Source organism: Gossypium hirsutum, chromosome A11 (genome assembly GCF_007990345.1).
Source record: "Gossypium hirsutum isolate 1008001.06 chromosome A11, Gossypium_hirsutum_v2.1, whole genome shotgun sequence".
NCBI classification, from domain to species: domain Eukaryota; kingdom Viridiplantae; phylum Streptophyta; class Magnoliopsida; order Malvales; family Malvaceae; genus Gossypium; species Gossypium hirsutum.
In genome coordinates this window covers 105,301,502-105,314,639 of record NC_053434.1, presented here as the reverse complement: position 1 = coordinate 105,314,639, position 13,138 = coordinate 105,301,502, and the positions used below count along the sequence as shown (strand labels likewise).

The 13,138-nt window shown below is 32.7% G+C and overlaps 1 protein-coding gene across 1 annotated transcript; it reads left to right on the top strand.

Moving 5' to 3' along the window:
• The first annotated feature begins 4,998 nt into the window (after positions 1-4,998).
• LOC107892566 (ammonium transporter 1 member 2) lies at positions 4,999-6,773 on the top strand. Its single transcript, XM_016817636.2, has one exon. The coding sequence runs from the start codon at positions 5,105-5,107 to the stop codon at positions 6,632-6,634; it is 1,530 nt and encodes a 509-aa protein (XP_016673125.1). The 5' UTR covers positions 4,999-5,104; the 3' UTR covers positions 6,635-6,773.
• Positions 6,774-13,138: the final 6,365 nt, after the last annotated feature.

Below are 13,138 nucleotides of genomic sequence, written 5' to 3'. Positions count from 1 at the left end.
AACATTTTTTTTTGCCAGACATTAAAGGTGTATAATGCTTCCTATTTTTCAACCATTTTAACCATGATTCGAATATTTTTTTTTGACTCTTGTAGTGCGTTTTCAATGAAAGAAAAATTTTACTTTGCAAACCAACCCTTCCTTACGCCTATAAAAGGGGTCTCACATACCAAGCTTCATCGTCTCTTAAACATCTTCTCCTCCCTCTCCATAAAATATTTTCTTAATGTTTAAGGTATTCTTAAGTTATTGGTGAAGCGATATTGCTTCAAGATACACACATTTCATATGTTCTATCGAGATGAAACCATTACCTTCAAAACATATCCTGAGAAAGTTGGGTCTCGGGGTGATTTTACTTTATGCATGGAGGACTACGTGGAGGTCTTAATCGACGATAGTTATGCGGTAATGGATTGGGGTATAACGGGGGAGCCAGTTGATGGTCATTACGTGGCCATGAGCTCAATCTTTTTGGATATCCGAAAATAATTCCCTATAAATACCATACAGAAGTTTGAGGACATATTCATACGGAAAAACTCTGGGGCTTCTGTTATAATCAGTGTAATTTTTTCTCTATTTCCAGGCAACCGGTACCTTTAACATTCCTTCTTATTCGAAGGCCGACCCATCATGGACATAATAAAACTCTCAAGCAGAGAGTGACTGTTGCGGTGTAGTAAAGGTGACGCTCCTTTCAGGGCTACGACTATCGTAGTTATTAAACAACCTATTAATAACTATAACCGCTGTCATGCTGACTCGAGTTTGACCTTTACTATGCCAGAACATCCGCTCTCCACCTGAGAGCCCTTTTATGTCCACCTCGGTGTCAGCTTTCAGATAAGAATGAAAGGTCAAAGATATCGACTACTTGGAAATAGAGAAAAAAATCTATGTTTATTATACCAGAAGTCCCTAGAGTTTTTCCGTATGATTATGACCTCAATATTATGTATGGTATATATATAGGGCATTGTTTGTGGGTATCCAAAAAGCTTGAACTCCTGACCGCATAACGGCTATCACCTGGCCCCTTGGTTATACTCGAACCTGTGACCGCATTACGGGTGCCGACTGGGACCTCCACCTAGACTTCGACCCCCGATAGTATCAAGTATTATTACCTCGAAACTAGATTTCCCCATGATGAGTTTTTGAGGTGATGTTTTTATCCTGCCATGACATATGACATATATGTGTTCTGAGGCGTGTTATCACATCCTCAACCTCTCAAATCTACCTATAAACTTCCGCGATTTCAGTTAAAAACCCTAAACCTTTCAAAAAACCTTAAACCCTAAATCTAAATCCAAAACCCTAACATAAAAAATTATAAACCCTAACCCTAGGAGAGAGAAAGAGAAAAGCGCCTAGTTGGACGCCCTTTTCCTTTCTCTCTCCTAAAAACAGTCTATTTCCCTAAATAAAAAAAGGGCCTAGAGGCTTAATTTAAAAAAAAATTGACACTTTTGGTTAATTTAGCCAAATAAGTTAGTTAAATTTTAGTTTTCATGTTTCTAATGCGCTTGAATTTGAAAATTAATCTTTATAGTTTTTTTGTGACTAAAATTAATCTTTATATTTTAACTTCTAACATAATTTGGTATTTGTATTTTTATAATGTTATTATTTAGTCTAAATATTAGTATTTGATACATTAATAGTATACTTTTTTTATTCTACAAACAACCTTAAAAATTGCCACATGCCTCTTTTTTAAAATATTTTTTAATATTTTACTATACCACTATAGGACATTTGTCAACTTTCTGGCCCCACTAGTGGGAAAAATATTATGTTATATGGATGATAGCTTGAATTCAATCCCAAATAACCTTGTTCTCCATCTCCAATTTTATATATATATAAACTCTTTTTTAAACGAATCTACAAAACAGTATAAAAAATCTGAGTCTCTCTTTAACAATATTTAGGTAAATTACACCATTAGTCATCTAATTATCAATGTATTTTTGTTTAGGTCATTAAATTACAAAAATTTTCAGTTTTGTCACTAACGTTTTCGATTGATTCTTTTTTTGTCACTCTCTATTAAATTGTTAACGAAAACGTGACATTTTTAAAATTGGTATCATGACACATTTAGTCCTCAACACTTACATATTCTATCAATTTGGTCCTAATTCCAAATGATTCAACAAATTTAACCCTTCGTATTTACAAATTCTATCAATTTGGTCCTCAAACACATGTTCGTGATAAATTGGAATAAACACATCACAAAGTTTAATTGGAAAATGTTTCTATCTCAAACTTCAATTGGAATTATAAACATTTTTCAATTAATTTTTTATATGTTTACAATTTTGATTATGATGAAGATGAGTTGGAGGACCAAATTGATAAAATTTGTTAATATGAAGGGTTAAATTTGTTAAATTCTTTAGAATTAAGACCAAATTAATAAAATATGTAAGTATTGAAGACTAAATATATTATTATATCAATTAAAAAAAGATCACACCATCATTTTTATTAGCAACATAACAAAAAAATGAGCAAAACAAAATTGATCAAAAACATTATTAACAAAATTGAAAGTTTTTGAAATTTATTGAACAAAATGGAAATACACTAATAATTGAATGACTGATTGTATAAATTACTTTAATGTTTATGAGTGCCGAAATAAGTGCAATCATCATGCCTAAATAATGGAAATCAAATTCCATAAAAATATATGTTAAATAGAAAAAAAAACTTGACACTAGTTAATGTTAAGTTAAAGTTAAAAGTTAAGCCAAAATTCATCTACATTAAAATAATTCTCTTTATAATTTTGGAATTTAGTTTATATATTTTTATTTTTATGAATTTAGTTTATTTATTTTTTATATTTCGAAAAATTTAAGTTCAATTATTAACATTATTTTTTTTGTTAAATTAGTTGGTATGGTATTTTGAAATGAAAAAAAAAAGAATATTCACTTGATAAAAAGATTAAGTTCCTATAAATAAATAACGTTGTAATGAACTTAAATTTAGTTAAATAATTTTAACAGTGCTACAATTGAACATAAATTTTAAAATTAAAAAATAGAGTAATTAAATTTCTATAAATAAAAATACATATATTAAATTTTAAATTTACTAAAAATATAATAAGACATATTTTAACCAACATTAAATGTTAAAAAAAAAAGACATGCACACACATTCAGAGAAGTATTTACAAACATTTAATTAAAATTATCAAACTTAAAATGAATTAATAATAATAATAATAATAATAATAATAGCTGTAGTAGTCGACGTCATGGCTTGAACTGAAAGCATGACCCTGTAGGGGCAAAGCTAGAATAAATATTTAGGGGAGTCGGACAAAATTTTAATTTTTTATAGTTTATATTTTTATAATTTGTAAAGGATTAAATCGAATTTTTATAATTTTAGGGGGGCCAAAGTGCAATTTTACCTTTACTAATTTAAAATTTTTAAAAAATTTTAAGGGTCAAAAGAATAAATTTATATTTTAGGGGGGCCGGAGCCCATGCAAGCCCCCCTAGCTTCGCCCCTGTGACCCTGGTGATGAGGGTTAGACGACTTTTTTGAATGGTTTATAAATGTACGTTAAAAGATTATGTTGAATTAAATTTAATTTTATTTAATTTAATTTATAATTAATTTTAATTTTTATATAAAATAAATATTTTTTATATTTAAAATAGTAAAATTAATTTAAAATTTTTATACAATTTTTTTTAGAAAAGATGATATAAAAATTATTGATTATTTTTTATTTACTTGAAAAATTAAAAGTTTATAGAAATATTTATGAGAAATAGTTTGAAACTTTATCAAATACGGGGGTAGTGGTGTGTTAATTGGATAAGGAGATTTTTGTTTCTTTTCCACAGCCTGAGACTGAGACCATATAGAACTGGTTGCTGTACAAATTGCCACCACTCCATTCTCATCTTTATCTCCTTCACACATTCACCTGTTAATTTAGTAAATTCATAATTTTAACATAAATTTTAGTTTTTATCTCATTACCAAAATTTTATCATCGCCTAATGAAACTTAATCTTTTACTTATTTCAACTCTCTCTCTCTCTCTAAAAAAAGTACTAATTAAATAGAATAATTTATTTTCTACACGGATAAAGTTTATATCTCAAAGGAATTTTAGAATATTTTCACATGTGTTATTATTTTTTAGATTTTTTTAAATGTGTCAATTTACTCATTAATCTGTTTGAAGATTGAATCATTCACAAATATTTTTCCACCCAATATAAAATTGTTTTTAATTCATTCTTTTTCCACTCCAAAAATGATCAGTTGTTTGATTAAAATAAAATATTGATTGAGATTGGATCTTGGGTTTGATTCTTATACTCTTCTTAGCCCCTCCTTTTATAAAAAAAATTTTCAAAATGTTTTTTCACTATTAAGTTGTAATATTTGAATCCCTATAATGTGTCAGGTATAAGATTAACGTATTACTAGAATTTGCGATACACAGCATATTTTTTTATGTATGCATATATATATATATTAAAAAGAGTGGATTATTTATGAGAAATTATATGGAAGTGAATAATTTTAAAAAAGTGAATTAATTGTTTAAAAAATGATATTATATAAAACTTTAAATTGCAATATTATTATATTTTCACCAATTAAAATATGAATAAATATAAAAATTTTACATAAACTTTGATCCAATATATAATATTATATGTGAACTTTAATTTACTATTATTCTAAATATTTACAATTAACATTATTTTTGTGAAAATTGTTATTTGAAATTTTACTGAAGTAAAAGATGAAGAGCAAAATTTTAATATTTCACATAATTTTAATTATCTTTTTTTTCTAAATAATTCAAATTATTTTCATATAAATTTAAATTAATTTTCTGTTGCTATAATAATGAAAACATGTATTCTTTTTATAAATATATGTGAAAGTAGTTTAAATTGATTGATTTCTGTTATAGTTTAATAAAATTTATTTCCAATATTAGTTTAATAATGTCATTGTCTCTTACCGTCCACCATTCCTTTCAAATTGCTCTATATAATCACCCTCTTAGCCATCCTCAGTGTTTCCATCCCCTGTTTCAGCCATGGATTCCCTCACTTGCACGGCCTCTGACCTCGTCCCCCTCCTCTCCTCCTCCGCCAATGCAACCGCCCTCGCCTCCTTCCTTTGCGCCCGTTTCTCCACCATCTCCAGCCAACTCTCTGACGCCACTCACGCCGTTGACAACACTTACCTCCTCTTCTCCGCTTACCTAGTCTTCGCCATGCAACTCGGCTTTGCCATGCTTTGTGCTGGCTCTGTCAGAGCTAAGAACACCATGAACATCATGTTGACTAACGTCCTTGACGCTGCAGCCGGTGCTCTTTCTTATTACCTCTTTGGTTTTGCCTTTGCCTTTGGTGCCCCTTCTAATGGTTTCATTGGACGTCATTTCTTTGGTCTTAAAGCATACCCTTCACCCGATGGTGATTATAGTTTTTTTCTTTATCAATGGGCTTTTGCTATAGCTGCTGCTGGGATCACTAGTGGGTCCATAGCTGAAAGAACCCAATTCGTAGCTTACCTTATTTACTCTTCCTTTCTAACCGGCTTTGTTTACCCTGTTGTTTCACATTGGTTTTGGTCTGGAGATGGGTGGGCCAGCCCGATCCGACCCAATAACCTTTTATTCGATTCGGGTGCGATTGACTTTGCCGGTTCAGGTGTGGTTCACATGGTTGGTGGCATTGCCGGGTTATGGGGTGCATTAATCGAGGGTCCAAGGATTGGCCGATTCGATCGAGCTGGTCGATCTGTGGCGTTACGTGGGCACAGTGCCTCATTAGTAGTGCTCGGGACATTTCTATTGTGGCTCGGGTGGTACGGGTTCAACCCAGGTTCATTCTTGACCATCATGAAAGGGTATGGTGGTGGTGGAGGTTATTATGGACAATGGAGTGCCATAGGGAGGACAGCTGTCACGACGACATTGGCCGGGTGCACAGCTGCTCTTACAACCTTGTTTAGCAAGAGACTATTAGTTGGCCATTGGAATGTAATTGATGTGTGCAATGGTTTATTAGGAGGCTTTGCTGCAATTACCTCAGGGTGTTCAGTAGTGGAACCATGGGCTGCAATCATATGTGGCTTTGTAGCAGCATGGGTTCTAATTGGATTCAACATGCTTGCAGCCGAGTTCAAGTACGATGACCCACTAGAAGCAGCCCAATTACATGGAGGATGCGGCGCGTGGGGTTTACTCTTCACCGGGTTGTTTGCGACAAAGGCCTACGTCAACGAGGTGTATCCGGGGCTGTCAGGGAGGCCATATGGGATGTTCATGGGCGGTGGAGGGAAGCTGTTAGGGGCTCAAATCATTCAGATATTGGTCATAACAGGGTGGGTGACGGCCACAATGGGGCCACTGTTTTATGTGCTAAAAAAGATGAATTTGTTAAGGATTTCAAGAGAGGATGAAACAGCAGGGATGGACTTGACTAGGCATGGGGGATTTGCTTATGTGTACCATGATGAAGAGGATATTTCAATGAGACCAGCTTTCGTGATGACCAAAATTGAACCCAACAATGCAAGTCCTTCAACAGATGGTCAACGATCACCCTCAAATGTATGATCAAAGTTTGCTTTCTCCTTGTAATTCTCAACATCTATATGTGTTTAAAAAAGAGATTGTAAAATAATAATTTAACATAGGGAAACTTGGATAGGAAAATGTTTAATTATAGTTGGTATTAGGATTACTTTTTATTTAATTTACATGTCACATTGTAAATATTTACTATTTAGTTCATGAAAGATATTTATCTAAAAACACAATTTACTACAACGCCTTCAACCATAAATAAGGATTAAAAGGTTTTTTCAGTAAAAAAAATAAAAGCAATTCTTGAGAGTGAAAGTTGACAAGAAAAAATTTATGAGCTCAATAAAGAAATAATTCAATAATGAAAATAAGCTCACGTGCAATAATATTAATTAATTACAAATAAAAGTAATATCATCCATACAATAGACAAATGTTAAATTTTTTCAATTAATAATAGTTGATAAAACTCATAAATAAATGAATATAGTTGAAATGTTATTGGAGAGTTTTTTTAAACTATAAATTTATTATAGGTTTCGATTATATTTATTGTAAGGCTCAAATTTTGCCCTAGCCCATACGGAAACCAAAATCAAAAATAAAATAAAATAAGAAATCAAATTACGGTCCGATGTCCCCTTTACAAAAATCAGGGCCCAAGCCAAAATTAAAGCCCAAACTAACCCAATTAATTAAAACTAAATTAAACTCAACATCAGACCCAAATAAATAACCCAAATTCATCTAACCCAAACCCAAAATTCCAGCCCAAAACTTAAAAACATTTCAGTTAGACCAGCGCCGCAAGTCAGCCCCCAGGCGCCGCACGTCGCGCGCCCCTTTGAGTCGTGCGCTGCTCCACCGCGCCACGTCCGCACCACGTCCGCCCCACGTCAGTGCCCACGTCCACCACGCCACCCACAACCTTCAATAGTTGAAAAATAGTTGTAATTTAGGCTATATAAAGCCATTATCAACAGTGTAAATGGGGGGGGGGATTTTGGAATACAAGAAAAAAATAGAGATCATTTAATAAAAAAACAAGAGGAATTTGACTTGAATACCGAAGGTTATTTTTTATACTTTTCAAAATTTTTTCCTTTTTTCTTTCCATTTTTCTATTTTTTCGAAACTATTTCTATACCAATATTTCTTGATTTTTTTTCAAAACTATTAAAATATCAAAATATATTAAAAGGGGTTTAAAAAGAGGAAAGATATATTTTTTTACTTCGCAAGAAAAAGACCGACTTTTGGCCTCCCTGCCGCATTGGACGGTAGTGTCGGCATCGGCGAACGGTGGCTGGCGAGACGGTAACTGACCAAAGCCTCGCCGGACTCAGAGGGATTTCAGAGAAAATGGTGAAAGTGTTTTTGTTTTTTTTCAAAAACTGAGGAGGAAATGATTTTTTTTCCAAAAATTTTGCCTTAAATAGGCCTCCAAAACGACGTCGTTTTGGGCAAGCCTCTCATGCACCAAAATGACGCCATTTTCCCCTTGGCCCGTCCGACCCGACCCGTTCCAACCTAGGATCTGCGTGTTTTTAATCAGAAGGGCTAATTGCGCATTTAGCCCTTCCGCTTTTTTATAGCTTTGCGATTAAGTTCTATTTATTTCTAATTTTGGCCTTATAATTTTCCTTCTATTTTGATTTGGCCTCGCGCAAGGTGATGCGTTTTAGAGGGAGGGGATATTTACTTTCCTGGTCCCTCCATTTCGTTTGCGTGTTGCAATCCGATCCTTTCCCTTTTATTTATTTTCGATTTCACCCCAAATTTTCGTTTTAAATTCAATTCGATCCTTTTTTTAGTTATTTTGCTACTTTATTATTTAATTGATTAATTGGACTTTTTTTATATTTTATTATTGTATTTATTATTATTTATTATTTTTTTTATTACTTCTATTATTATCATCATCATACTGTTAAATTACTTTGATTAATATTAAGTATTTATTCGCTTGATTATTTATTTATCATTTTGTATAGAGATTTATTTTATTTTCATCCCTTTTGCAAATTTGTATTTTACTTACTTATTTCAAAAAAAATTTTATATAGTATTGATTTCAAGTAATTTTATTTTATTATTTTTGATATTACATATTTTAAATAGTTTTATCTTGATTGAGTTTTATATATTGTTACTTTAAATTATCTTATATATTATTCATTTTATATGGTTTTATATAATGTTTTATTTTATATCATTACAAATTAATTCATATATTGTTTATTTTGAGTTTTTTATATATTGTTTATTTTAAACTTATATATATTATTTTAAATTTTGTGATATATCGTCTATTTTTTATTATTTTTGTATTTTGTTGATTTTTAAATTCTTTTATCACATTATATATTATAAATTCATTTATTATCATTTTTAAATTATTTTTACATTCTATTTCAACTTGTTTTGTTTTTTAAATTGTTATATATGTCTTTTAATTCATTTGTCTTTGATTGTTGATGTTAGCTTCTTACATAATGTATATGATGTGTTTATTGTTATTTTGTGTTCTATAAGCTATTTATCTATATTTTTATATTGTCGTTTTCCATCAATGTTTTTATGCATCGTTTTAATATTGTATCAATTTTACTCCAAACCCAAAAAACTTTTAAAAAATAATAAGGCAGTACTCGATATTTGGAATCTTCGACAAGATTGTGCCCTAACTTACTAGGTTCCAATTTTCCTCGTTGAATCTAAATAATCGAATACCCTTCCCCAATCTAAACGTATAAGCTTCAAATAAAAGCTTATTCTCGGGAATTTGAAGTGTTGTGCCCTAACTCACAGGATATGACGGTTTGTTATCTCGTGATAAGGATTTTTAGAAATAAAGGCAATATTCTACGTTTGGAATTTTGAGCAATTGTACCCTAACTTACTGGGTTCCAATTTTTCATTTGACCCAAATAATTGAATTTTTTTAAAAACTTAAGTGCATGAATTTTAAAAATCAAAAGACAAGCTTAATTTCGAGGATTTGAAACATCGTATCCTAACTCACTGGGTGTGACATTTTATTTCTTCGAGATAAGAGGGTCTTAGCATCCAATTTGATTTATTCAAGTGTTCTTTTAAATAAGAGGATCCTTGTAACACCCCGAACCCGAGACCGACACCGGAGTCGAACACGAGGTGTTAGCAGACTTTAAACCCTTTATAAAAATATTTCTCAGACACTGACAATCTGCGTACTAGTCGCTTTAAAAATCATATCTTGAGTTTCACAACTCGAAAATCAGTTTCGTGATTTTTCCCTGAAACTAGACTCATATTCCCATCTACATATTTTTTTCTAGAATTTTTGGTCGGGCCAATTAGTACAGTTTATTAGTCAAAATCTCCCATGTTACAGGGATCGACTACACTGACCTTTGCGCATTACGACCTGGATATCTCCCTGCACAGAGCTTCAATACTGATGCCGTTTGTTTCTATAGAAACTAAACTCAGAGAGGAATCTATCCATATATGGTATGACTCCTAATTGTCTCTGGTTAATTTATAATGAATTTCCAAAGTCGGAACAGGGAATCCAGAAACCGTTCTGGCCCTGTCTCACGAGAACCTGAATATCTCTTAACATACTATCCATATGATCTTTTCGTTGCTTCTATATGAAAATGGACTCATCGAGCTTCGAATACATAATTTATTCATCAATTAATCCCACTCCTACTATTTTTAGTGATTTTTCAATCTCACGTCACTGCTGCTGCCAGCATCTGTTATGAAAGCAACTATGCCCATTTCGTGATTTCTCCTTGATCTAACTAGTGATTCGTCATACATATCACAAATTATGATCATGACTAGCCATGCCAAAGGCTAATCATTGTCAAACATCCCCCTACTACACTATTGCCATATCATGAATTTTAACACCAAAATAATCAACCATGACATATGGCATAAAAATCGTATTACCAAGACTTACGACCCAACATTAGAACCAAATTCAACCGAACATTATGCCATTTTCGCATGGCTAAAAGTTTACATACCAAATTTCAACAAAACATATTAGCCTATACATGCCGAAATGTTCTCTTAGACCAACTAAGAAGAAAATACCAAAGGTTGCTAGCCGGTGTGATGACTTCGACGACGGCACGATCACGCAAAAAGAGACGAGTCCAAGAAACCTAGAATAGGTGACAAGCAAACACCGAATGAGTATATAACTCAGTAAGCCATAAGCATTCCACAACCATCCATTAATAAAATTATCACAACAGGAAACAATGAAATGAGGTTAAGTACTCCATCCATACCAAACTATACCATAGTTCCTTAAACCCTATGGTTCAATCTCATACCAAGTCCTACATTGGCCTTTCATACATCATTTTATTTTCGTTATAATCATACAATTAAACGAACTTTCACCTATTCCACAATGAACCTTATGTACGTGACTTCAACTATAATCGTCACATAGGTTCAAAACTTACCAAGCTCAACTCCAAATATAAACATAACGCCTATTAGCCATGAACTCAAGGTACTTACCTTTTTCCGCTGTCCAAAATTGACTCGGTAAAGTCGCACCCTTCATGTAAATAATTTATAGAAAATATATATTGAGTTCGCACACATAGTGCTTAATAATCAACCGCGCACACTTAGTGCCATGTACTTTAAACTCACACACTTAGTGCCATGCATTTCAAGTTCGCACACTTACCTTTTCCGCTGTCCAAAATCGACTCGGTAAAGTCGCACCCTTAATGTAAATAATTTATAGAAAATATATATTGGGTTCGCACACATAGTGCTCAATAATCAACCGCGCACACTTAGTGCCATGCACTTTAAACTCACACACTTAGTGCCATGCATTTCAAGTTCGCACACTTACCTTTTCCGCTGTCCAAAATCGACTCGGTAAAGTCGCACCCTTAATGTAAATAATTTATAGAAAATATATATTGGGTTCGCACACATAGTGCTTAATAATCAACCGTGCACACTTAGTGCCATGTACTTTAAACTCGCACACTTAGTGCTGTACAATTTAAACCCGCACACTTAGTGCCAATCTCATGACCGTGAACACTTATTGCCCGCACACTTAGTGCCGAAAACCAGCCACTCAATAGGCTTCACTTCCTTTTTACATTCGACAAATTTCATCTCTACTTACATATTCATTTGTATACATTTCATCTCATTAAACACAATGGTGTAGGTATTACGATCCTTTAATCAATACCAAAGATATGCTTAATGACTTACTTGTGTTGGGTAAGATGGTTCCAACTCGGCTACTCGATGATCTTTTCTTTGCCTTTGCTCGATTCTCCTCCTTTAACTCCTTGAGCTTAATCAATAAATCAACTAGTTTAACCGCCTTGCTAAATATTTACAATCCAATTACACATGCATATGTATGTTAGTATATTCGGCAATCACCCTTACTAATCACCCACTTGATCAATTATAGAGAATCAAAGTTAATATCACAATGTGTACCCTATATGGCCCATTATACATAATCAATTTTAACATCATCTATATATTTACTCATATGGCCGAATATACCTAATCATACATACACCTAACCAAAAAAATAATTTCTAAAATCTTTATATCATTTATACACTAGTAAAGCATCCTCTCCCTTTCCATCAATTTAGCACATGCATTACTCATTAACCTACAAAAATTATATTCGGCCTTAGCACACAACTTGCTAGCCGATTCTTCCCCATCTAGCAACCAATGCACATATGTGCTCACTCAAAAATGCTAAAAAAAAGAGATTCAAGAATCATCAATCCACCATCACATGCATCATTAACAAGCTTCATATTTAGCATGCAATGGCATTAACACAAACTCCACCTAGGCCGAATCTTAACTCATCTTCATGCCTCATCACCACAACATCAAACATCAAAATACCAACCAAGAATGTAACATGCATGGCCGAATATCATCTCCATCATTTAACAAAGTTTGAACCATGGCTAGGTAGATTTCAAACTTACAACTTAAAATATACATGAATCTCAAAGAATAATATCAAACATACCTCAATCTAGTTACATGCATGGCCAAACTTCCTCCTAATTCTCTTCCAAACCAAACATGAAGCAAGAACTCCTTCCTCCTCCCTTAGAATTTTCGGTCAAAAGAGGATGAAAAAGGATGAACAAAATTTTTCTTTTCCTTTCTTTAGCTCACGGCAATGGGGGGGAAACAACCACTCATTTTTTTGTTTTTCCTTTCTTTATTACCCATATTCCTTATTTTATTTTTTTCCTACATACCTCACTAGGCCAACATGTTCCCAACATGTTTCCACCCATAGCATGGCCAACCACTAGCTCAAATTTTGGGTAATTTGACATGCAAACCCATCATTTTCACAACATGCATTAATAGACCATTTTAAATTAGCCTATCATATTTTCACCATGTCTCATATCGATCCCTATTTAATAATTTCTCATGCAATTGGCAAAATTGGAGAATGAAACTTCCACATACTCATGTACACACATAATA